The sequence below is a fragment of the Fonsecaea erecta genome, assembly GCF_001651985.1.
Source record: "Fonsecaea erecta strain CBS 125763 chromosome Unknown Scaff3, whole genome shotgun sequence".
NCBI classification, from domain to species: domain Eukaryota; kingdom Fungi; phylum Ascomycota; class Eurotiomycetes; order Chaetothyriales; family Herpotrichiellaceae; genus Fonsecaea; species Fonsecaea erecta.
The window spans coordinates 1,137,721-1,161,996 of NW_017387246.1; the positions used below are offsets into that span (position 1 = coordinate 1,137,721).

At 53.0% G+C, this 24,276-nt stretch overlaps 9 protein-coding genes across 9 annotated transcripts; 3 read left to right on the forward strand and 6 right to left on the reverse strand.

The window, feature by feature from the left end:
* Nucleotides 1-778: 778 nt before the first annotated feature.
* On the reverse strand, nucleotides 779-1,900 carry AYL99_03654 (hypothetical protein; the record flags this gene model as incomplete). The annotated part of the gene is made up of 1 exon (XM_018835168.1): nucleotides 779-1,900. One exon carries the CDS (start codon nucleotides 1,898-1,900, stop codon nucleotides 779-781), a length of 1,122 nt encoding a protein of 373 aa, XP_018694818.1.
* Nucleotides 1,901-4,167: 2,267 nt separating this feature from the next.
* Nucleotides 4,168-6,015, forward strand: AYL99_03655 (hypothetical protein; the record flags this gene model as incomplete). The annotated part of the gene is made up of 1 exon (XM_018835169.1): nucleotides 4,168-6,015. One exon carries the CDS (start codon nucleotides 4,168-4,170, stop codon nucleotides 6,013-6,015), a length of 1,848 nt encoding a protein of 615 aa, XP_018694819.1.
* Nucleotides 6,016-7,427: 1,412 nt separating this feature from the next.
* On the reverse strand, nucleotides 7,428-10,316 carry AYL99_03656 (hypothetical protein; the record flags this gene model as incomplete). Its single annotated transcript, XM_018835170.1, has 1 exon — nucleotides 7,428-10,316. One exon carries the CDS (start codon nucleotides 10,314-10,316, stop codon nucleotides 7,428-7,430), a length of 2,889 nt encoding a protein of 962 aa, XP_018694820.1.
* Nucleotides 10,317-10,747: 431 nt separating this feature from the next.
* Nucleotides 10,748-13,227, reverse strand: AYL99_03657 (hypothetical protein; the record flags this gene model as incomplete). Its single annotated transcript, XM_018835171.1, has 2 exons — nucleotides 10,748-13,114; nucleotides 13,168-13,227. 2 exons carry the CDS (start codon nucleotides 13,225-13,227, stop codon nucleotides 10,748-10,750), a joined length of 2,427 nt encoding a protein of 808 aa, XP_018694821.1.
* Nucleotides 13,228-13,634: 407 nt separating this feature from the next.
* Nucleotides 13,635-15,263, forward strand: AYL99_03658 (hypothetical protein; the record flags this gene model as incomplete). Its single annotated transcript, XM_018835172.1, has 1 exon — nucleotides 13,635-15,263. The coding sequence occupies one exon, from the start codon at nucleotides 13,635-13,637 to the stop codon at nucleotides 15,261-15,263; it is 1,629 nt and encodes a 542-aa protein (XP_018694822.1).
* Nucleotides 15,264-15,735: 472 nt separating this feature from the next.
* AYL99_03659 (hypothetical protein) lies at nucleotides 15,736-17,574 on the reverse strand (the record flags this gene model as incomplete). The annotated part of the gene is made up of 1 exon (XM_018835173.1): nucleotides 15,736-17,574. The coding sequence occupies one exon, from the start codon at nucleotides 17,572-17,574 to the stop codon at nucleotides 15,736-15,738; it is 1,839 nt and encodes a 612-aa protein (XP_018694823.1).
* A 788-nt stretch (nucleotides 17,575-18,362) lies between these two features.
* Nucleotides 18,363-19,172, reverse strand: AYL99_03660 (hypothetical protein; the record flags this gene model as incomplete). The annotated part of the gene is made up of 2 exons (XM_018835174.1): nucleotides 18,363-18,992; nucleotides 19,062-19,172. 2 exons carry the CDS (start codon nucleotides 19,170-19,172, stop codon nucleotides 18,363-18,365), a joined length of 741 nt encoding a protein of 246 aa, XP_018694824.1.
* Nucleotides 19,173-19,911: 739 nt separating this feature from the next.
* Nucleotides 19,912-21,496, forward strand: AYL99_03661 (hypothetical protein; the record flags this gene model as incomplete). Its single annotated transcript, XM_018835175.1, has 3 exons — nucleotides 19,912-20,149; nucleotides 20,216-20,864; nucleotides 20,944-21,496. The coding sequence occupies 3 exons, from the start codon at nucleotides 19,912-19,914 to the stop codon at nucleotides 21,494-21,496; spliced, it is 1,440 nt and encodes a 479-aa protein (XP_018694825.1).
* A 287-nt stretch (nucleotides 21,497-21,783) lies between these two features.
* AYL99_03662 (hypothetical protein) lies at nucleotides 21,784-23,121 on the reverse strand (the record flags this gene model as incomplete). Its single annotated transcript, XM_018835176.1, has 3 exons — nucleotides 21,784-22,289; nucleotides 22,362-22,783; nucleotides 22,841-23,121. The coding sequence occupies 3 exons, from the start codon at nucleotides 23,119-23,121 to the stop codon at nucleotides 21,784-21,786; spliced, it is 1,209 nt and encodes a 402-aa protein (XP_018694826.1).
* Between the last annotated feature and the right edge of the window lie 1,155 nt (nucleotides 23,122-24,276).

Genomic DNA, 24,276 nt, shown 5'->3' on the forward strand with positions numbered 1-24,276 from the left:
GAACTGAGGTCGTTGGCCAACAGCTGACTTGTCCCTCGACTGCAGTGAGGGCTGAGTATGAGAGAAGCAAGCAGTTAGACAGAAGACACAGTACTGCATAAAATGGAACACGAACTCAATGAAAGACGTCTGGAAGAAGTGGACCAGGAGTCTAATCTTATTGAAACAAACACAAGAATTGAACCTATCTTCCAAAAAACACGAGGGCCAAACAATCTGCATCGCTCGTTCTAACGCCGTAATTACAGACCGGCGCCGCTCTTCGTCGATCACGGGCCTATCCCATACTCCAGGGAAAAAGACGAGAAGATAGAATGCGTGATGCAATGCGAGACAAGCCGTTTGTATGCAAGTCGTGATTGAATCCATTTCGTCTCTCATAAACGCGCTTCTCATTCAGGAGCGCCCCCGTTATTCATTCCTGGTGCCACGTCTCTCGTCTCTGGGAGGTTGGCCGTAGACGGGGTGTGACCTCTGTGCGTAATGCTGAAAACCTTCTCTTGAGACTGGCTTACCATATCTCACACATGAGACAGCTCTTGCGGCTGACTCCCTCCGACACCGCAGTCAATCATTGCTGCTGTATCCTTCTCCTTCGGAGGCGTGGACCCGCATAACCTCCGCACTCTTCTATCGTCCGTCTCTTTTTTTTTGACATCAACAAGCATTGTACCACCCATGTTTTTTGTCGCTGTTGAACTCTTTTCTCACTAGCCCTTCACATTTGAGCGACATCATGTCAATGTGTCGTACCAGCTTGCTTTCCATTGACGGGCGCTCATGGAAGAGCCTCCTTGATCTTGGCTTTCTGAGCGGCAGTTAACGACCTAGGGAAATTAACCTTGACCCTCACAACGAAGTCGCCTCTCTCGCCAGGTTTCTTGCTGATCGGCATGCCCAGATTTGGAAACCTCTCTTCGTGACCAGGTTGAGTTGGACCCGCGCCAGAGACGTTCAGTTGCTTCCCATCAATCGTGGTGACAGTGCGCTTCCAACCGGTAAGTGCCTCTTTCAAATCCAACTCGATCGTCGTTATCAGGTTGTCTCCCTCGCGGACAAGGGTGGTGTGGGGTTTTTCGGTGACGATAAAATGCATATCTTGCGTACCGCCCTCTTCCTGATCCCCAACCCCGGAGAATTTGATCTTGGAACCGGCTTTCAGACCGGGCTTGATGTCCATCTCCAAAATTTTGTCCTCAGTGACCCGCTGTCCTTGAGGGTTGAATGTCTTTCTCTTGATCTTCATCTTCTTGTGTGCTCCCTTGTAAAGCTCTTCCAGGGTGACTGGCAACGGCCGTTCAATGACGGTAACTTCAGGCGTCTGTGGTCTGGCATGACGGGCAAAATTTCCGGTGCTTCGTCTGCTTCCGGCCCCTCTCGCACCGCCGCCGCCGCCTAAGCCACTAAACAGATTGAAAATGTCTTCGGCTTCTTCACCACCGCCGCCGCCGCCAGCACCACTTCTGGCAAATTGGGAGAATATGTCGTTGGGATCCGAAAAGCTGAAGCCTCCTGGACCACCGCCCGTGGAGAAGTGGAATGTCCGTGTACCACCACCGCCTCCGCCGCCAGGCATGCCTCCAAAACTGAAGCCTCCTGGCATACCACCGAAACCACCGCCAGGCATGCCATCTGGCATCTCTGCTCCCGGTGGAGGAGCCTGACCACCTCTCAGAAGGAATTCCAAGCCATATTGATCATAGACCTTTCTCTTCTCTGGGTCCGACAGAATCTCATATGCCTGAGAGACCTCTTTGAACTTTTCTGCAGCATTAGGGTTGTCTTTGTTCTTGTCGGGGTGCCATTTTAAGGCTGCTTTTCGATATGCTTTTTTGATTTCATCCTGGGACGCCGAAGGGGAGATGGAGAGGGCGTCGTAGAGTTTTGTCTCTGCTACCATGGTGAAGTAGGGGGTGTGATTGGTCGAATGTTAGGGTGTATGGTGTTTGAAAGTTGTTTGCTTCTCTGAAAAAGAAAAGGTAGGACAGGTGAGAGGGAAAGAAATAAAATCGAAAGGAAGGGAATGACGAGGCTGGCAGGGCACACAGGTTCCGGCTGCGGGATTTTGGGCTGGCGTGTCTGTGGAGTCAATGGAATGATCGAGCAGAACCCAATAGAAATGGGGGTACAGAGCTTTTCCAGGACCAGCAGACGGAGGGGTAGGATTGAGATATGGGCTGACCTCAGGACAATCTTTCCGTGGTCTGAGCACAGGTACTGCAGAAGAGAAAAGAAAGACAAGGCAACTAGCTGGAGACAGAAATGGTGATGCTGGACGAATGACGCATGGCGCGGTGCGTGGATCCAACCACAGAAGGTGCCAGAAGCTTCTATTAGAGCGAGGCTACGAGGCTGGCAGGCTAAAGGGGACACCCCAACAGTCTCTCCGCACAAGGCTGACGGGGCACCCCTAACCACCCCCTAGGCCCTATTAGTAGCCCCTGTAAGCGGCGTCCAACGCCCAAAAGTACAGGTAGGGCCACCCTTGGCACAACTACGGACGCTGCAGGTAAAGATGCCATTTGGGGGCTGCAAGCCTTGTTTGTTTTGAGTAATCCACGACTAAGCAAAGAAAATCCTCCGTACCTGCAACAGACTGACTGTTCATAAATGGCAACAACATTTCCAGGAAACTTTGTCACTCCTTGTATGGAGAACTGGATTCTTCGACCTCAAGATGTAAGTTCATCTCGGCGAAGTGCTTGTCAATTGTCGACCGGGACAAGTCGTGGTCATGTCCAACTACTTTGCACACATGTCTCGGTTCTCATTCAGCAATTGGTGATGATCAATTCCACGTGGTGTAACAACACTTTCCATTCCATCGTCTTGAATACACGCACTGGTACTACCAGGACTTGGTATACAATGCCATGTTATGCTCGTGCTAAAAGGTGACGAGAAGAGATCACATCCTTTCACGTGCCAGCCAGCCAACCAGCCAGCCGTGTGTGTCGTGCCTTCTCGCTGCTCATTAAAATTAACCTGTCTCTACAGATGTCGGCGGCTTCATTCTCACAGATGGCAACAATTACGGCGCTCCTATTGCCTCACGTTCTGTCACCACTACCTCCCAGACTGCTCACCGCGCAGTTATACCCAAGAGAAACCATGCACATGACGAGGATTTCCCCACAAAGACTATGCTGTATTTGGGGGTCGGAACCTTCCTGACATGGCATCCACGGACTATTACTGGGATGTGTTTTCCATAAAGGAAGACGTTGGACACTTGGATTTCTGTCTCATCAGCAAAACCACGCAATCACTACCTCACATTCGAGTTCAATGCCCTTCAGCTCATGTAGGGGATTCCGAATCACCACATGTCGGGGGGCCCTAGCCATGCCTCCCAGTACAGAGTTTCGGGAAACAGATTCTCTCCGTCGGGCTTTACGCATGCACAGAGGCTGAGGAAAGAGGAGACCGCACTAACCTGAATATAGTCAGTGCTCGTCGCCAATGGACACCGCACACCAGCTTTTGGGCTGCTGTATTGAGTCTGACTGCATTTCACCATTCCCGACCGTTGCAGATGGCACGGGGAAGTCTTTGCAGTGAAACAAGAAATAACAGGTGGATGTCGATGTTAGGTGGAAACGAATCTTGCTGGATACCAGGCTCCTCCCGGTCCGTTCAATGCACTTCTCCTCGACGATGTCAGATTCGAACTCTCAGTTGGCAATGAGTTTTGTTATTCGCCAATGAACGACCTTCCGAAACAGCTGACCTGCGTCTGAAGCAGGAAGTTTTGCTGCGAGAAAGACACACCTCGGTATTCATTGTTCCAGCCCGCGAAGCCATGCCATCTCTGATTGTCACGCTGCTGCCTGTCTCTGACCAACAACACCGATGGTCGGGGATCACAACATCGGCGCCTTGCCCGATCCCGTTATAAGACCATCCGACCTGTCGGTTTGACTTCTATAACCTGTGCTTTCACTCGTCCTGTGCCGTGATACTAGCGCTCCTACCTGTTCTTCTTGGGTTACGATAATACTTTGGCGTAGCTTTACCAACAAACCCGTCTCTGCCCAGATTTCGGGTTACCGATTTCATCCCCGTATCACCGGATAGGGAGCGATCGTGGGTCTAAGAGCGTTGACCTTCCTTCTCGGCATGCCTGCTCACTCATCAAACACGGCAACTCGATGACAGTGGAATTGGATGGCGCCCAAGAAGGCAACGGCAGTTCGCTTCGTCGACTCTCATCCTTTCCCCTCCAGCAAGCGAGAACAGGAACTTATCCGGGCCGCAGCACGGTCTCATGCTGCAACTGTGTCACACCCAAAATACAGAAAGCAGGCTGCTGAGCAACCGGACGAAGAATCCAGTGCTGCAACTCTCCCTAGTTCTTCAGAGCAATCCTCAAGTGAAGAAGCGAACCCCCTTCCGCCGACACGCACCCTCGATGATCGATCTGCTGAGGAATCCCCCGCAGGAAGTGCTAAACTCCCGCAGAAAATCAACCAGCAAAACAAACCCTTCCACAAGTATCGCCTTGTTACGCAGAGTTTTAACGGCGGCAAATCTACCAGAGACGCCAATGTCGGTCGTAAGAGAAGGGAGATTCAAGGCAAGCCAGATGGAGATCACCCGCAAGTGGTTGCACAGGGTTCCATTCCCATCTTCAAAGGAAACACTGATCCATTCAACGCAACAGTCATACCAGTCAGTGCACTTGAGCACCTGTTACTTCAACAAGCTCGAGCACAATCCATGTTGAACACCTGGCCGTCGGAGATAGCCTTGCGTCACAACCATAGTGCACTGACGGCCGAATCCTTGAAGAGACTACCAACTTTCATCACAGACAAAGCTTCCAGCCATGCACTCATCTCCCACGCCTATTACAGCAGTGGCAGCAGGCAGAGGAATCGAGGCCAGCCGTATGAGCAGACATTTGCATCCGCAGAAAAACACAAATTCCAGGCCCTCAGAGCGCTGCAAGAGCTTCTTGAATCGCAGCAACAGACTGGAGATCCAACAAGATTGTGGAAAATATTTTCGTCTTGCTGTTGGCTTGGAGCAGCCGAGATGCTCAGTGGCAACATTCACGCCGCAATTGTTCATCTGACCGCGTCAAAGAAAATCGTCGATTCCTTGGGCGGTTGGTCGGTTGTCGGGCGCATGGAGAAGGAAATCCTGCTTGGTGCCGTGGTTCTCCTTGCGGCAGCCCTACGCTCTCGCCCTGTGATGGATATTGGCGATTTTGACCCCGGGCCGTGGCGTTCACACAGCTGGATCACCGAATTGAAAGATTCGCCTGCTTTGCTCGAAGAGGTCAAGATTGCTTTCCCTGAGAGAGTTCCCTCGCCATCTTCCTGCCCGACCACTATTTCCCCGACCCTAAGAGAAATATTCGCCGACATCAGGGAACTATTGGCAATCGAAGAGCTGAAGTTCAAATATGCGACTTCGAAATCCTCAGGCACGACAGAGATGTTCCGTTGGTCTCATGCTCGTAAAATCGCAGTTCGAGCTCGCTCTCTCCATTACTGGTGCGACTTGATCGAAGCGGCGAAGAAAGATGGTAAGCCCATGACCACAATCTACGCAGCTGGCGGTCCGCCGTCGCCCGTCGCATTTACTTTCGAGGCGGCATTATGCCTTGCCACGCGCTGTTTTGATCGATGTATCTTCGAAGAGCACTATCAGCCCGGTGGCGTTTTCCGTGAGAGCAAACGTTACCACGCGGAAATGACTGCTGTCATGGAAGCCCTGCGACCGGCCGCCGAAGACTTTTCTCTCGTGCGCGGCGAGAATACAGGCGATGTGCTGTGGATCTATTCCGTCGGTGCGTACCTCGAAGATGTTTTTATGCGCCCGGAACTGGCCAGAAAGGAGGATCCGGTGCTGGCCCAGGGACGATTTTTCAGCACTCGGTTCAGCTATTTGGTCGCGGCGAACCTAGAGTTCGGCAGCTTTGAAGATGTGACAACGTTCCTGAGGGAGAATTATCTTTATTTCCCTCGGCTGCAGGACGACAGTTTGAGGAAACTGATCGAATTCTGAAACAATGAGCTGCGGAAGTTGCGCAACGCACGGCAGCCTCCAACTGGCACGGTGTTGGATGCTCTCAGCCGCCTGTGAGGCTCCTGGTCCCGAGTACATATCCCGACGCGAGAGTGACTTCCCAGCTTTTGCCAGGCCTTCGGCCGAAGCCCCTTCGGATGAGGAACCGGCTACTGACCGGTTGAGTGATTTGATCTTTGAAATATTCTACTTACACAAAATGATGGTGGCAAAAACAAGGCAAACCGTCTCCTTTCGACCAGAAGATGACGACGACGACGACGACAGCATACTGCGCATGCTTGATGTGTTCCTGCAGTGAGAACCAGAATCGAAAACGCGCTCCTCCCAAACAGGAAACATCAAGTCTTGGAAGAGTGTTCTACAAGTGATTACATTCGACCGCCCATTGTCCCGATTCAGGTCGACGGATCCCTGCGCGCCGCTGCTAGTCCCCGCTAGCTCCCTGGGCAGCTTCAAAGTTTTACTACGATGGCACCGTCCTTCGGGAAATCAAGCCTACCGCGTTCGGAAGGGAGAGTGCGAGACAAGGGGGAAAGGGGGAAAGGTGGAAAGAAAGATGCGGAAAGAGATGGATGGATGCATTGATGGATGGATGGACGGACCGGTCAGCATCTTGCTATGTACATATTACGGCCGCAGCATAACTCTGTTCTATCCGGATATGGCTAGGGCACCGCGCCGTATGTGGGCACTGCACAGGATGATCTCATGCAGGTAGGCAGTGACGGACTCAAAGACGACTGACGTGAGGGTAGGAGCTCGTGTGTAAACCGGATTCGACCCTGCAAAAGTCATACATCCATGTCCATGTCCATGTTCATGGATTCCAGCGGGTTGCCGGACATTCATTATGCGGAACTCTCAATCCTTTCACCATCACCAATAGAGGCAATGTGACTGTGACAGCAAGAGAAGAAAGCAGGGTCAGGGTCAGGGTCAGGCAAGTATGTAGATTACCGACGTTTCTTTCCTTTCTTTCTATTCACAGAGGCAACAACAACTCCTACATACATGAAGAAGGACGATTACTATTCCAAGCTCTCTCACACGTCGCTTCCGCACCGCACGGACTTCGCACGATTCTTTTTGCATTACGTCCTGCTGCAGGAACGTTCTAGCAGAGACCCGAGCAGCAGCCCTTTTTTTCTTTGTTTTGCGCTCGATCTCTTGGGCTCGCCTCGGCGGTCACTCGGTCACGACTGCACCAGGTTCATCGCCGGAGGCAGGTGCATGTAATTCGTCAGATCAGATCTTTCTGACCACTTTCATGCACGTCGTCGCATCTCTCCTTGGAAGCGGGATCAGAAGCACAGTACAGTAGAGCAGTCCACACAATCTCTTCCGCAGAAGAGAGAGCAGCTGACAACTGCTCGGATCGGATCCTACCCCTACTTCCACCGGCCCTCAACCGTCTTCTTCCTTACCAGTGGTCTCAGGGCCAACACACCGGCAAATAACGCCACGACCGTGAGGACGAGTTGCACCCTGTTGAATCCCTTTCCCAACATATCGAATGCCATGCTTGGAGTGACTGTCGTGCCGAAAATATCATGCCCGAAGGCAAAGACTACCGACGTCGATTCCAGTAGGGACGGGGAAGAAAGGACCTCTTTGATGCCCAACACCTCGCGTGAGTGCGTGAGGTAGTACCTTGGATCAAACTCGAGGTTCGGCACGTAGCGGGTGAGGCCTTCCTCTCGCTCTGTGGCATTGGGATCCCGCTCGACAGGGCGACGGGGGTCAAGGATTTCGCGGGGAATACCGACGATTGCGTTGCTGTCGGGTAGTGTCGCGAGCAGGAGGCGTGTGGTTATTCCCTGCGCAGTCTGCGAAACAGCCAGATGAGAAATCGGTTCAGCCACGGTGTAAGATTGAGATATCACATAGGGCTTCGCCGCAGCACCGTCGACGGAAAAGACGGAGTAATTCGTTCGCGCTGACAACAGACCCCGGTCGTTTGGTGCCGAGGACTCGTAGAGCTCGGACACGACAAGCTGGTTGGAAAGACCTGAGGTCAAAGGGTCACGAGTGGTGAACGTGTAGGCGTACCAGTTTTCGGAAATCACGGCAGGGATATCTGGATAGAGCACACCAGAGTGAGCGGCAGTGTGCAGAATCGCTCCCGTCACGGCGTCGATCAAATAGACCGTCAATGCTCCAGAGTTCGAAGTGGCCAACAGGAGGGCAATATTCGGCGAGATATACTTGTACAGAACAGATCTGTCTCCAAGTACACGGCCGATCGAGGCAACTGGATCGTGTTCTGCTCGAGCGACAGCACGCACGATGTTCATCCCTTCTTGCGGTTTTAGGGTCCATGTTTTCTGGACACTGCGTCCAACACTCCAGCCTATTGCCTTTCCCTCAGGGCTTATTGTTACCACCACATTTCCTTCTGAGGCAATCCCAGAAGCAAAGTCCTCGGCAGGGTAAGGTACACCGTCAGATCCAACTTTGATGACTGCGGGAGCAGGCGTGCCGGGGATGTGGATGAGATGGGATATGGGAATGGTTCCAGGGTTGTTTTCGACGAGATTTCCATTGCTCGCGTCCACGACGATCAGTGATCCTTCGGAAAGATAAACCGACACCCTTCCGCCACTGACTGTCACAGATTTGATTTCGACACCTTCGGGGATATAGGCGGAAAGATCTGATTGCCACCTGAGAGCGCCTGGAGCGGTGGCATCGAGTGCAATGACTTCTTTTCGAGTGGTGGCAACGATCACAACTTTTGTTCCCACCAGATTCTGGCGTGTGATTGCATCAGCATCAGGGGTAGCTTTCAAAATGGTGTCGGGAAGGCTGCGAAGGTACTCAGGAAATGATACGAGATCATGGAGATGCCGCTTGAGACGATGGATGTAAGCCATCCAGGGGTTCACCGAAGACTCAAGATCGAGTTCCTCGGCCAGAGCGTCTGGAGCACCATTTTCATCCCACGCGGCAATGTTCGCATAGGCCAGCATCTCCGGCCTGCTCCATTGCAATTCTCCGTTGCGGATCAGAGACCAATCTCCACTCGTGGAAAATTCAGCGACTCGAACGGCGTAGCTGGCCTTCCCTCTGCTGACAACCTCAGCGGTGGCGTGCGAACGGAAGCTTCCGGGGCTGGTCTTGAAGTTGGTCTTTTTCCATCTCCCTAGCTGTCCGTGAGATTCTGAAGAGTATAGAAAGACTTCTGACTCCGTGGAACGAATAAAAAAGCCAGTCCCCTCGTAGCCGCTCGCAGTAAAGACGCTCTGTTCTTCAGTGGCAGGCAGCGAAAAGGCCTTAGTAGCATCTCCCGATTTTGTGTTGACATGATAAACCTCGGCCCATTGTCGTTTCTTCCCCTTAATGTGCAGAAGGAAGTGAGGAGCTGCACCTTGATCACAAACCGCATGGACGATAACGTCCTCGATCTCTTCACCTTTGTCGTCCAGAGTAAGGGATGATACTTTCGGATTGGTGAGGAGGGCGAACTTAAGCGATTTGAACGGTCTCTCGGCGGAGATCAGGAATGGAAAGTTGGAGCTTGCGGCTGCTGTGTATTGACCGCCAGCCGCCAAGGGCTCTGAATCGACGGCAACGCTCGTTTGGCTGACTTCGTGCCCTGCTGCGCTATCGAGGGTGACAATTTTCGCCTTATTGCTCGTCAACAAACCGTGGGACGTTGAGACATAATAGACGTGCTTCGAGGAGGTTGCTATTGATGCGGACGATCCATGTGCGGTGCTTGAATCTACATGTTGCCATCTGTGTCCGCTGCCGTCGCCAGCAATTCGGCTGATTGAGATATGTGTGTGTGAGTCCGTTGGGATAGCCAGGACCACAAAGTCTTGCGTAACCCCATCGGTGACGGAGCCTTGGAGCGGGATCGCCTGTAGTCCACCTATTACAGTACCCGGTGGCAGAGTGTAGTCCCAAACGAGTCTCCCATCGAGGGCGTCCCAACATGCCACCGTCCTGTCATATCCGCTCACTAATTGACCGTCTCTTTCCCCCGCAACCAGATATGAACTCGACACATTGTCGACAGGTTGTCCTGCCAGAGGTTGCCGCCACAGCGCCGACCCGTCCTTGGGATTGACGGCACCTAGGACAGCTTTGTCGGAGACGGTGTAGAGAAGGGAGGCGTTGGTGTTCGCATGGGGCTTGTGGAAAAACGTCGTATGAGGCTGCGGGCTTCCAAGAAGCGCATGGTGGAAGTCTATGTGGAAGGCGTCGTCGGCAAAGATGGCACAAGCCGGCCAGAACAGAGTCGACAGTATGGAGGCTGCTCCATACCACCTCATCCTGCTCGCCGGATCTTGTGTAGAGGGAAGTCAATGGGCTGGTTTATGACATTGAGCGTATCTCGAAATGGGAGCGATCCTGAAGAGCAGGCTATGGTAATCCGGCTAACCTTCTCATTCTGGACAGTATTCTGCGTGCTACAAATTGCCCTATCAAGGTTCGATCCGGCGTCACGGTGTTGACAGAGGCATTCAGTTTCTACGGTGCTACAGCTATTTACTGCAATGGTCGACGGATAAGTGAAGGGAAGAGCCGCATTAAATAGGTCATCAAGGGGAAGAGACAGGCTATTTCATCCATTCGTGCTTCGCATTCTTCATTGAGGGAGTCATTGGTCCCATCAGATCCCGTCTAGAATCGTACTTTTTCTTTGCCCAAACCGCTATGCAATGCTTTCACATCAATAATATCTCTGCCGGACGACCATACATCATCTCAACGCGCTCTCAATCTCGCCAACAACATTTTTGAACCTCGGTTCGTCCAAATACATGCCCTCCTTCAACTTCCTCAGGGCGAGAGGGACATCAAAAACGTCCTTTGCCGCAGACTTAACCTCTGCACGTGGAAGTCCGACCAAAATCGTCCCCAGTGCTACGAGGCAGCGATATGCCGGTTCCGTAGACTGTGAAGCTGGGTTGCTGGAGGTGGCCGAGTGGTTCACAGTGGGAAAAGAAGAAAGGAGTTTGGAGAGCTCTCCCAATAGGTCCAGTGCATGATTTGCATTGTCATCGGCGTCGCTGGGCGTAGTGGAGCTGGTTATGAGCACGGCAATGTTGACATAGAGAGTTGTCAGTGCTATTGCCACTGACACGTCCGAAGAGGCGAACGATGAGAGGGGTTTGAGGCTTTCAATGATGTTGTCGACATTGTCTTTCACAAGTTCCCTTCCAGCGGGTGATCCATACAGCAAATTTGAAAAGAAGCGCATGGCGATCATGGCCAATTTGTTGTTTGTGCGCACAAACGAGTCGTCAAAGATGCCGCTTCCGAGGATTCCCGCCACTACATCGAAGCCATCAACATCCTCGATCGGGAATTCCTTGGCCGCTGCGGCGATGAATCGGAGAAGATCCAGACCAGCGAGTCGATTGGCAGGCGGCTGCCATTGCGTGACTATCTTCAACAGGGGTGGAATGGAGGAATTGAGAGAGGGAGAGCTAGGTAATGACGGACGAGCTGAGAAGTTGTACTGCTCAAGCTGTTGGGCGACGTTTGTCAGTGCTTGTAGTTCTCCGGGCTGAAGGCTCATTTCGCTGCCAGCGTATTCGGTGTTTTTCTTGGTAATTTGGCCCATGGCTGCCGATGGCTTTCCGATCACGACAGCAAGGTATTCCTTTTGAGGGAGGGTCCGCTTGACAGGCGCAGATGGTGGTGGTGGTGGTTGATATGACGAGGTCGGTGCATCACCGGGTCTGTATCGACTCTCCGTACCCCAAGGATCAGCCCCCACGGGCGTTGACTGTCCGAGTGTGGCGCCCTGAGTGTTCTTGATGATGAAATTTGCCGTTTCTTCGAGATACGACATGGGGAGTTCGTGGTCCTGAAGAAATTTCGTAGCTGCATCATAAGGATTCTGTGTGACATTGAAGGGCAGCTTGAGTGGAGGTTTGCCGTCCTCAATGTCAATATCGAACACGTAGTCGTACTCTTTACCATTGTACGCTTTCTTCCCACTCGACGCGGCAGAATCCACAACCTGTCCGATCTTGATCCATTGCTGTTGAGACATGGACCACTGGTACAGGCAAGCACTCCCATCGTCTTCTTTGATGATCTGATTCTGACCCTCTTTCGTGCCGACCTTGCGCTTGAGGAAGTCAGGCCCGGGGAGATCTGTCATATTGATTTGCCCCACGGTCTGCTGGGGAATGCTAGACGCTTGGACTGACTCTTCAAAAGCCGCAAGGGTCTCCGCATCGGCCACTCTGTCCGGATCACGAGTGAATATCCGCGCGATCTTGTCGCTTGAACCGACAATGATGTCGCCGTTGGGAGAAGCCGACACCGACCAGATGGAGATGGCTGGTAACGTGATGACCTGGATGCAGTTCTGCCCTTCCCAGACGCGGACGGATCGATCCTCTCCAGCACTCACGATGTGGCCTGAAGGAAGAACAGCCAGGGAGTATATGAAGGATTCATGGCCGACTAAAGAGGCTATGAGCTCGCCCTTCAGGGTCCAGAGACGGATGATGCCATCATTCGTTGCGGCAGCAATCTCAGCCCCAGTATAATGACCTTCAGGCAGTTTCGCCAGAGCACGAACAATATCCTGGCCGTCCCAAGAATTCACCATCTTGCCCCCGATATCAAAGACTCGGATAGCACGGTCTGCACAGCCGGTGACGATTATGTCCCTACTGAACGCGAGCACCGCCCACACCGTGGCTGTGTGACCCGCCAGGTCGTAGGCGACTTCCCATCTACCGATCTCCCAGACTTTTGCAGTAGCATCCCAACTGCCACTCACGAAGTAGTTTGCTGGCGCGCACACATCTATCGAGCAGACTTGGTTGCTGTGGCCCACCATGAAAGCGTCTGCATTCATGTCTGTTGTAGTCGATGGCTGTCGAGCTTCAATGAGCGCATCTTGACCAGAAGAGAGAACCAAGCCATCCTCGTACTCTTTTGAAGGAGGAATGTAGGCAAGACAGGTCTTGAACTGTGCGCCGTGAGATGATTCTGTATCGTCGTAGATTGGCGGAGAGGTGGAGGTACGTTTCCAGACTCTGGTCGAGCCGTCGCGGGATGCTGTTACGGCGAAGGAGGGATCAGGGAGGAGAACTGCACGAACCTGTAATCACATATCAGTCTGTGCTGTCGGGGAACCTGTTCGGAGACACTTACATCGCTCTTGTGGCCGCTCAGGACCGCGCTCAGCTTGAAATCTGTCGTCCCGCCGCTCATTTTGGTCATTGACTAGATACGGTGCTCATCTGTGAGTGAGCGACAAGCGGAAAGAATGATGCACGGCGCTGCAGTGACAAGTGAGTGAAGCGTGTACACTGTCACATCTCAGGCACAAACAAATTCACCCTCCAATTCTCGCAGCCTTGCGGCACCAGAGCGGATGACGTAACGTAGTTCAGCCTTGTCAGGCGTCCCAGATCAACACCATCGGAGGGGACAATGCTATGTATATTATCTGGGCTGTCGAAAGTATGGCGTCTTATTCTATCGTTCGTATATTGATATGATCTCTATGAGGCCCTCAAATGTGCGATATTTCACTCACAAGTTCATGCCTCATGTAAATCTGAGGGCCTCAAACTTATATACTCAAGGCGTAAATCGGAAAGCATTTCTCGTGAACAATGCCAGACGTATCCAGACCCGGCAGAAAGAAGCGGTGGCATCACAAAGACTTCAACGGCTGCATCAAGTGCAAAGAAAGGCGGGTCAAGTGCGGGTCGGAAAAGCCAGCTTGTCTCAGATGCCAAAAGCTGGGAGTCCTCTGCCCTGGGTATCGGCCCCTGCAGGTCCGTATCTTTGAGCTCAGACGCCAGCACGACTTCGAGTGCGAAGAGGATGCGGCCAACTTCGACTATTTTCGTAAATCGGGATCAAAGGTTGTGGCACTGTCTCAAGCAACGTCTCAGCCCTTCTGGTCACGGCTCGTCCTTCAACTGGCCGAAACCAATACAATTATCAAGCATGGACTGGTCACCCTGGGCGCTCTCTTACGGCCTCTACATGCATATCATTCCTCCCAGGACTACCGGACTCTTTGCATATCGCAGTCTGCTACGAAGAATTCAACAGCAGCAATGTGTCAGCTGAAGTCAGCGGCCTTGGGTGGTCTACCGCTAGAAGCGGCGATAGCATGCTGTCTCGTCTCCGCCGAGCTTGATCGGTGGATGGAGAACACGACGTCACCCGCCGCTCAGACCATGTTGGCATACCGTCTCCTGAAAGGGAGACGTAGAGAAATCACAGGAGTAGCCACTACAGCGAAAGACGAGTGCCATCAACTATTCGAGCCGATGATTGACGAACTCCTCGTCGATGCGTGCAGCTCTACCGACAACTTCCCCACTCTGACCTCTGGACTCATGTCCAACTACCAGCTGGCCAGTGGTCTCGACCGGGCCACCTCTATCACAACCTACATGGACGCCCTTCACAGCGTTGCAGCACTCCTGAAAGCGGCCTTCCGCTCGACCTGCCCTTACATCGTCGCCACCCCTGCTGAGATGGCTCAGATCTCCTTGACCATGGACACGATCGGCCACAAAATGCGGCAGCTTCACGCCGAGGGCGAGCTTCCCGTGGAATATCAACTTCTCCAGGTCCACCATCAAGTCGCCCGCATCATGTTCTACACATTGGGACGGGAGGACGAGTGGATGTACGATGTGTTCACGACGACTTTCGCGGCCATCGTCGAACAGATGCAGCTTATCTTGACGTCTTTGAGAGACACAGCAACAACAACCAAAAGGGGAGAACAGTCTGCCTTTGCACCTACCTTGGGAGTCATTCCCCCGCTTTTCTTGGTGGCGACCAAGTGTCGCCATCCCCAAGTTCGGCAGCGAGCATTGCAAATGCTCCATGGAGTGCTGCGGAGGGAGAGGGGCTGGACAAGCTGTATGGCGGCTGCGATCAGCCAATTCGTGATCCGAGAAGAACAGGAGGGGGAGGAAGAGTTCCAGGTCTGCGATGGGACACTCCAAAATACCGAGAACCCTCGAAAGAGAATCGCACTGGACGAGGCGGAATTCTCCAGCCGTGAAAACAAGATATACCTCGCCTACACCGTCTACTTCAATAAGGCCAACGACTCCCCGAGGCCAAAGCGCATCGCAAGCATCCCCTATCTCTCTCACCCCTCCGTAGAGGTGACGAACGGCATGACGTATCAGATGTCACGAAAGGTCCTGCGACACTGCGGGTACACGGGGGTGAATTTGTTCTCGCCGCAGATTGAGTGTCATTGTGTCTGAAAGGATGTCCTGCGCTGTAGAACAGATTGGATGAAGTCTGAAGTCAACCTTTTTGATTGGCCAGATTGTTTAAAGCAAAAGCTGTGATGGTTTCATGGAAACTGTGTGCGCTCTAGCCTCAACGCGTTGTGTATTGTCTTTGCTGCTCCAACGAGACTCGTGCTGTATCGTTGCTCTAACAGGATTTCATCTGCGTCAGTCGAAGGCACGTGCGCTTATGAAGGCAGCAAACAAGCTATGCAAACCTCACAAATAGATTCCATTTGAGGAATTGATTGATACATCTTGCAAGGCTTTGGGCCATTAAATCATACGAGTCAAGAGTATATTATATGACTTCCAGGCCGCTGCCACACGAGTGCTGCGCAGAGCTACATACCGTACAAAGCCGTCGAATTACATCGCAAAGCACTTCCAATTTCTCGTCGTTACGGTCACGGTCCACCGCAGCCACATACTGTGTAATAACGGTCTAGCAAATATTCAACATCGCGACACTGGGATCGTGATCCGACTTCTGATCGGCGTACGTCACCCAGGTGTTCACATGCACATGCTGGATATCGGGCCTGGCTCCCGGACTGCCTGCGAGCTTGGGGCTCACGAACATGTGGTCCAGCTCTTCACAGCTGTTGTCGAACAGATAAGTGTACCGCTCGGTGGGCGCGATGCCCGCCACGTCGTCCATATTCAAGAGCCCCGAGACCGCGGCGAATGTCTCCAGGGGCTCCACGAATGTGTATTCGTTGAAGTCTCCCGCAACGATGACCGCGGCGTGGGGATCCTCGGCGAGGATCTGGGAGACGAATGTCCCCGTCACGTTTGCTTGGGCATTGCGCTGATCTACACCAAGGTTGACGGGTGGGCGTGGGTCACCCTCGATCGTGGAGCTGCCATCCTTGGACGTGAAGTGCACAACCACAGTGAAAAGCGTAGATTTGTCTTTGACGGTCACCCACTCTGCGGCCAGTGGTTTGCGGCTGTCCTGCCAAGCTGGATTTGTCGGGTCAATGCGGCCTGGATTGTACTTCAATGATGGCCCTGGGAGCACTTCGTTGGCATCAAGGGAAAAGCCTGGGTTGGGATTTTTGAGGTGCAGGACGGCCGGATTGTAAAGGTATGCGACGCGGATGTTACCACCAGGTTCGCCGCCGTCCTCATCGTTGATCGGGTCTATATCGACGTAATTGTAGGAGACTCCACCAGCGTCTTCAATCGCCGTTATAAGTGTCTCCAACGTGATATTCGCGCTGACGACGCCATCATCAGTGGGACCACTGTTGTCTTGAATTTCTTGCAAGAATACCAGGTCCGGAGAGTTGAGGTAATATGCAATGTCATAAGCGATGCCCGGCAGAGTGGTGGAGTTGGAAGCAAAGTTGTCAACATTATACTGGCCCACGGTAATCTTCTTGCAGCTCCCTTTCGAGTTCCAGTTGAGCGGGTTTGGCAATGCCGGTCGCTTCGAGTTGGTGACGGAGAGCGCTGTTAATGGGAGGATGTAGTAAGCGCCAAATTCTTGGTACACAACCCCAGTGATGTCTTCAAGGTTATCTCCCAGCTTGATGTCGGCTGGGTTGGTGGTACCATCAAGAGGAGCTCCAACGATAATGCTTTCAGGGTTCCCGTCTCCGGGGGTCAGAGTCAAGCCTCCTCTGCTATTTCCGCTAGTCTTCCTCCAATCCCCAGCAACCCAGGTCTCATTGTACGAGTTCGGTTTATTGATGGCGGTAGGGCACTTGACAGTGACCAGCTCACCCATCAGGCTCTCCCAGAAGTCAAGGCCATAGGACCATGGCTGAAGCACAGGATTGACCAGAGAGACCAGGCTGACATTGTTGGGTACGCCAAAGACATCACCGTTGTCGAGTGAGGTGAACTGCTCCGTAGGCGGGCTCGTGTATTGGTTCCCCAGAACAACCGGGTCCACCTTGTTCCCTCGGGATAGCAGCTTGACATTGCTAGGTCGAGAAATCTCCGTCATGTAAAGATACGCTGAGTTGGACCGGTACTCAGAAACAATCCCATCGAGCACAATGATGTCCCCTGTAGTCAACGTAGCATTCGTGGAGATGCGGCCGAAAACATAGACCGACTCTGAGGTCCGAATGTCCGCATCTGGGGTGGTAGAGCGAATCCACAGCCCATCTGGGCCGACGGCAGTGACTAGCCCTGTGACATTGTAGACATTCTGGTTGCGGTACGGAGAGATGAACCGGATGCCATTGATTTGGGCGATGGTTTGTGCCGATACAAATGATAGTGAAAGAGAGGCTGCGCCGAGGCGCAAAAGAGCATCAATAAGCTTCATCTGGGACGAATCGAATGGCGATAACGAGAGGACGGCTCGGAGCCAAGATGCTGGGCAGAGGCCTGGTCAAACAACATGCTGTCTTGCTGGAGGGGGCAGCATTTTCTATTTGAGAGTCTGGGATCAGCAGGGCTCCTGAACAGCGCCCGGGGAGGCAGCACACCGCAATGTCGCATTGTCGTTCCTTTTGCACGAACCAGCTGTTCGCAGGGTACCTGCTGCAAGTGTCCAAATTGGCAAGAGGACGGATGCGAAGCTGAAGGCAAATGCGTCTGAAAGAACATGGATGGTTGAGATGGCAATGATTGGTGGAGAAGACGAGATTCCTGGTGATGGTGCGAGATTGCGGCTGCGATGGTGCGGGCCGCGTCCAATCTCGCAGCTGCACTTCCCTACGTATTTTCCTTTTGTAACACACACGTGTACCGAATAGTGCCTTCATTTTGGATGGCGGACGCTGCATATGCACAAGGGACTTTTGCGCCGGTGTCTCGTAAATCCCATGCGAAAAGAGTGCATTTACCGCTCCACAGACTTGTCAACCAATACAATCGTTGATGGAGGGTTTTGATATGACCGGGAGACGAAAAGCCACGCACTGTGTCGTGAGTTGACATGGTATGGAAATCACAAGAAGAGGAGATGTAGATTCCGCCCAAGAACCAACGAATCAGTATTCCTCCACGATGTTTGGCCGTATATACAAACTGATATAGGTACACACAATTCGAAAACAATATATTCAACGTTGGGCTGGAGCTCCACCATTCGCTCTCGTGACTCTCCATCTAAATCTTGCCCGCCAGCAGACAACCAACCATCTTTTGCGCTGTCAACCACACCGTGTTGGCAAAGGTAGGAAAATCCAACGTGGAAAACATCGTATCTGCAAAGCCAAACGGCATCATCGGTGGAATCCAACCTTGGGCAAGTTCGAGGGCAAAACACCCGCGGTGCATCTTGTACTGCTTGACATCACCCCTGCGGAGGTGGTGCATGCTCCCTTTCGGGTAGCGTTCGAGGGCTAACGAATGCGCTGGATACGCCCACTGCTCGCCCTCGAGGATGAAAAAGTAGTCGTCGGCTGTGTGGCGGCCGGTGTGTCCTTCAGTTCCCAGCGCTGTGCCGAAGATGATCAGGTACTCAGTGATGCTTGCATGGATGATGTACATGCTCCCCATGGCTCCGCCGGCATTGTTGAAAACCCACTGCGAGGCATAGGGCGAGATGGGAGAGATCTCTGTGCTGTTCTGAGCAGCATGGGGGAACGGATCTTCGCTAATGAGGGTCGATCCATATTGTTCCCGGAGAGCTGTAACTATGTTGTGCACCACGCCAGCAGTGGATTCAGGGTAGCGTTCTAGGCTTTCGTCGACCAGCGTCTGTAGTGCCGCAGGATCAAAGATGTACCATTCGGACTATGCGGTGATAAAATCAGTATGCGCCATAAATGAAAGACATAATTCTCTCATGTGCTGCGTGCATACCTTGGCCGAATCTGCCCAAGTGTACAGGCCTGTCAAGAGGGCAACAAGAAGCAGCCCAGTCGACCATTTCCAAGGGAAGGTTGATTTTTGTTGCCCCGCGGTGCCCATCATTATCGCTCTCCCCAGTCTATTGCAGGGAATGGTTTTGTGATGATATGAATGCCTCCCTCATGTAGCCAGGGTCTCGAGTAAGCGAAGGGCTGGGGTTTCATGTTGACTCGACTGATATGGACATGAGTGTACTTGATGATTGGCGGCGTGATCCGGGAGGAGGCGTTCCGTGGAGGAAGATACGATCAGTTGGAAACTTGGCGAACACGATGGACCGAATACGCAGTGCGGAGGGAGGACAGAGGCAACATTGGACGGAGGAAATACGGAGGACGAGGGGCCAGTGAGGCTCACCAAGCACTAACTAGGCTGGAGGGCAGCTAGGCTGCTAGGCTGCTAGGCATACGCAGTTCCTGCTTATAGGGGAGGAGCAATGCACGGCGGGTGGTCGCACTTCCACCGGTGACACCCAAGCACCCCTATCACACTTGCTCCCGTCCACGTCGTACAGAATTTGCAACGATTCTTGTCTAACCACCACACGCACAACCCCGCCACTACACACCGATGACTCAACTCGACTCCGCCGGACATCGTAAACCTATCCTGAAATGGCACCACAAAATGTACGGGTGATACGGGTGAGCCGCCCATCCTTCAGGCACCCCGTTTTCATGATCGATTGCTTGGCCGTGTCAGTAATCGTACAAAAGGCATCAGACCGCACAACTGATGTCCCTCGTGTTCACACGTGGCTTGTTCACGACATTTGTTCTCTTCGCCCCTGGCTTCTTGAGCCATGGAGCCCTCATGGACCCTGTTTCTCTCCGTGTTGGCCCTGTTCCTGCTTGCCTACCTCTACCACGTGAACAGAGCGATCTCAACCCTTCCAGCAGAAGTTGAGAAGCTGGCCGGCAAGCCTTGGACGGAGGAAGTGGCTCGAGCCGCGTACGAGAAGTGCCGCAAAAACAGGCCGGACTTCACGAAGTATCTGCCGCCAAAGCAGAACAGACGATATGTCGTGTTTGGAGGCTCAGGTATATATCTCGAGTGGCCGGTCATTCCAGCTCTATGCCCAGGGTTCTAACCCCATGTCCTTGTAGGTCTTGTGGGCGGCTGGATCGTCGAGCACCTGATCATGCGAGGAGAAAGCCCTTCTGCCATCCGCATTGCAGATCTCCAAGCCCCTCGACGAGAACAGGCAGTGAAGCAGCAGGTGCCGTATATGAAGGCCGATGTCACAGATCCGGCTTCTGTGTCCAAAGTCTTCACTACTCCCTGGCCAGCAGAACATGCAAAGCTGCCCCTAACAGTCTTCCACACTGTCGCCTACATCCACGCCGGGTATCGCAAGACAGACTTTCTCGAAAAGTACATGAAGGTCAATGTGGAGGGAACGGAGAACGTGCTCAAAGCCGCGAAAGCGGCCGGCTGTGACGTCTTCATCGCTACCTCCTCCTGCAGCGTGGCCATCAAGCCGGTTGATTTCTTCATCGCCCCATGGGAGAAGCATCCGAGGAACTTTGTCCAGTTCTCGGACAACGGCGAGCCCCCGCCCCTGAAGCTGGAGAACTTTGCCGGATGTTATGCCTACACGAAGGCCCTGGCCGAGAAATTGGTGCGGGATGCGGACAGCAGGAAAGACTCGTTCAGGACTGGCGCCATCAGGCCCGGGCACACCATCTACGGCCATGGGGATGCCAACCGCAACTCGGTCTTCTATGACTACCTACGCCGTGGAGGTCTCCAGACGTACGTGCCGTATTCCATTAATTTCCCCTATCCCGCATAGTGTCGAGAAAGCTGATCGTGTGAAATGCGTCAACAACAGGTGGCTGACCCATTTCATCCTGCAATACGTCTCAGCACAGAACGTCTCGCTCGCCCACCTCCTGTACGAAGCACGCCTGCTGTCGGGCCACGACATCGGCGGCAATGCCTACGCGGTGTGCGATCCGGGCCCACCGTTCCGCTACAGTGATCTGTACCGGCTTGCCTCGACGCTTGCCCACCCGAGGACGCCCATGAAGTGGCCCACGGTCCCACCTCTCCCGCTCCTGCTCCTCTCGTATCTCGTCGAGGGATACCTGCTCGTCCGAAGCCGCTACCTCCGTCTCCTCCCTGAGATCACCAACTTCGACCTCACGATGCTGCAGCGCGCCATGTTCAATTATTCCACATTGGTCATCATCTACGACGACTCGCGTGCCCGAAGAGACTTGGGGTATAACCCGGGCCACGACACGCTAGAGGGCCTGTGCTTGCACATGATCGAGTGGAATGAGAATGCGGAGGCGAGTCTCACGGCGAAAGGGGAGGTGCAGGACCAGGCGACCGTCCTGGAGAAGACCGTTCCGGTAGTGCCCAATCGGGTCACGGCTTGAGCATGGACGTCGTGCTTGAAGGGTTCTCCTGCAGTAGTTGCTGTTAGTCTTGTGCTAGAGTCGGCAGCTGAAGAGCACGAGGATCAATAGCACTACGGTGCTGGATCCTGGCGCGTCGGGCGAGAAAAGTCTTATCCTCAACAGATGAACTCAAACCCGAGCAATGGACACTATTATATTGCTCTACGACGTGATTCAGCCTCATAAAAGACCCCTTTTCGCTGACATGTGTAGTAACATTCGCCGTGCCACCTTTCTCGACAACATCCACAGCAAAGCCTAGATCGTTACCCTTCAACGTCGAGTCCGCGAGCGACGACGCCTTCAACTCCATCTGCGTTTAATGATAGAGGTTGGGGAGGCGTGGTCTCTGCGGACTCCAAAGCCTGCAACACGTCCGATACGTTCAAATCAACTCGGTATGTCAGCCCCTGCAGAACCTGCTCATACCACGGAATCTCCTCTTCATTGTACAATACCTGAGTCCCCATTACATCAACCGGGAGCATTCCCGTCGTGTACGATCCCCTAACAAGGGCCCCAATCGCGGTCTGATTTACGACGGCCGCCATGGGGAAGGTATTGTTACCGGGCCGCAAGAGGACGTTTTGTAATGAACAAGTGCCGATGGGGATGTTCGCGACGGACATGTTCATATTGACGCTGCCCAGATCGAACGTGGAGAAAGATAGGTTGGGGATCGAGACCGTGCCTTGCGCATTGAATCGGCCGGGGAGAAAGGGGCTGATGAATTGAAACGAAGTCACGTTGAATCCTGCGAGGCCATCGAGTCCTAGAATACTCATATCAGTCGACCAAGTCAATTTGGAAAGAGAAGTATCCCGTCTGCAGCAGACAACCCCACCTTTTAGAGTGATGTCCTTCTCATAGATGATTGTAACAGAGGGAAGTCCCTGTCTGTGTAACTCTCCAGACCCGTGCAAGAAGACGTGATACTCTGCAGCAAGGAAGGACATCTGGGTGTACTTAGTGAACTCGGTCATGTTGGCGATCCGCACTGACTGATCGATCTGGACCTCCGTACCATTGGAGGCTTTGCACTCGGGGACTCTGATCCGTGCAAAAGGGTAGTCGCATTGCGGCTCGACACATAGGTCAGCTGTCCAGGCACCCAGCGTCGCTGATCCCGTGTTGTTACTGATCCAGATGGCAGTCTGTTCGATATAGAAGCTGTCTGGGGTGGGTGAAAGGAGTGCAAGAGAGGCTGCAACGAGTCGGGCACTTTCAATGTCGTTTCTTGCCAGCGCGGGATAGGCGACGTAGATGCTGCCGACAGTGTCAGATGAGAACAGGTTCAACGGTCTGGAGATCAGAAATACTCACACTGGTAGAACAATGACCAACACAATGGTGATGAAGGCGGCGGAAGTACCCAAGCACTGGACACAACGACGCTTGGACCTTTTTCGGTCCCGGGACGCCACTTGGTCGGCTTCAATGTGAGCTGGGCTTTGCTCCGGTCCTCCCCCTCCTCCTCCTCCTTCTGCTGATGAGGCCTCTGCCTGTGAAGGAAAGTCACCACACAACCGCTCCAGGCCGAGGTGGACAATCCTGATGGAAATGGAGCAGGACAGTGAAGGGTGGCATTCAGAATCGGGCGACATTGCTCCCCGATGTATGTCTTGGTAACCCTGGGCCAATGTGATGCACGCTTGCCATTGATGCCGGGCTGGTATAGGTATGGCCTTGTAGTACGAACGCACGCACAACAATCCCGTCACAGAGAAGATTATCCTGGCACGAGCCGTCTTCTCTCATGAAACATGAAATCTCCATGACCACATGGCGTGAGACGACTTTTGTTTCTTTCCATCACTTCTTGCCTGTGAGTGGCTCTTGCTCTTCTTTCGCCTTTCCTCGAGGCAAGCACCATCACTCCGGTCATTCCCACCCAAAGGCGATTTCCCGAAGCAGATCCAAATCGACAGATGTGCAAGTAGGGGCAGTGACGCCAGGCTCCTTTCAGAAACAGATAGCACGATGAGGGAGTTGCCTTGTCACAGATGGCTCACTTTGTGAACGAGGTATGTATGTGGAGGCCACTGTGTCCTAGGGTTAGACTGAACACTCTGATGAATGCTAAATGGATATTGCGAAACCTTCGACTGAGATTTCGATATTCGTCGCCTTCCAGGTCCTAATCTAGTCCGATACAGGCCATCCCATTCACGCCTATACTAAGTGCATGGCATGTCTTGCATGTAACAGGACAAAGCTTTAACTCCTCCTTCGATGCCGAGGAACATCCTCCTCAACCACTCTATTATGTACCAGCCGCAGCTTTGAGCATTAGTGGAATCCTGTTGAACGCGAAAAGGTCGAGTAACGTTGATCCAAACTCTTGACCCGAAGATGTGGTTCCAGTAAGCTACGATTAGACACGGATCTAGGCCTCATTAGCCCATGCCGTCTTCCTCTCATATTGATATTGATCGGAGACAGCTCCAAGTGAGAAAAGGAGACAACTTTAGTCGCAACTCAAACTATCGGATCAAAGGTAATATTCAGTATTTAATAGGCAACCCGACCTTCTTATCTTCACCAGCAGTCAAGGTATATTTCAAGATGGCTCTACGACATGACAGAATGACCCCTCCCCCTTATTCTCAATGTCCCTGCGGAAATACTCCCTCGGGCGCCTGAATGTGCACGGCGACTTGTTATCTGCCGGTTTCGGAGTCTGAAAAGGATTCCACTCGGCATCGGGACGAGAACTTCATCGCCTTCCCATCCCAGAAGCCCATCTCTGCAGAGTCGTC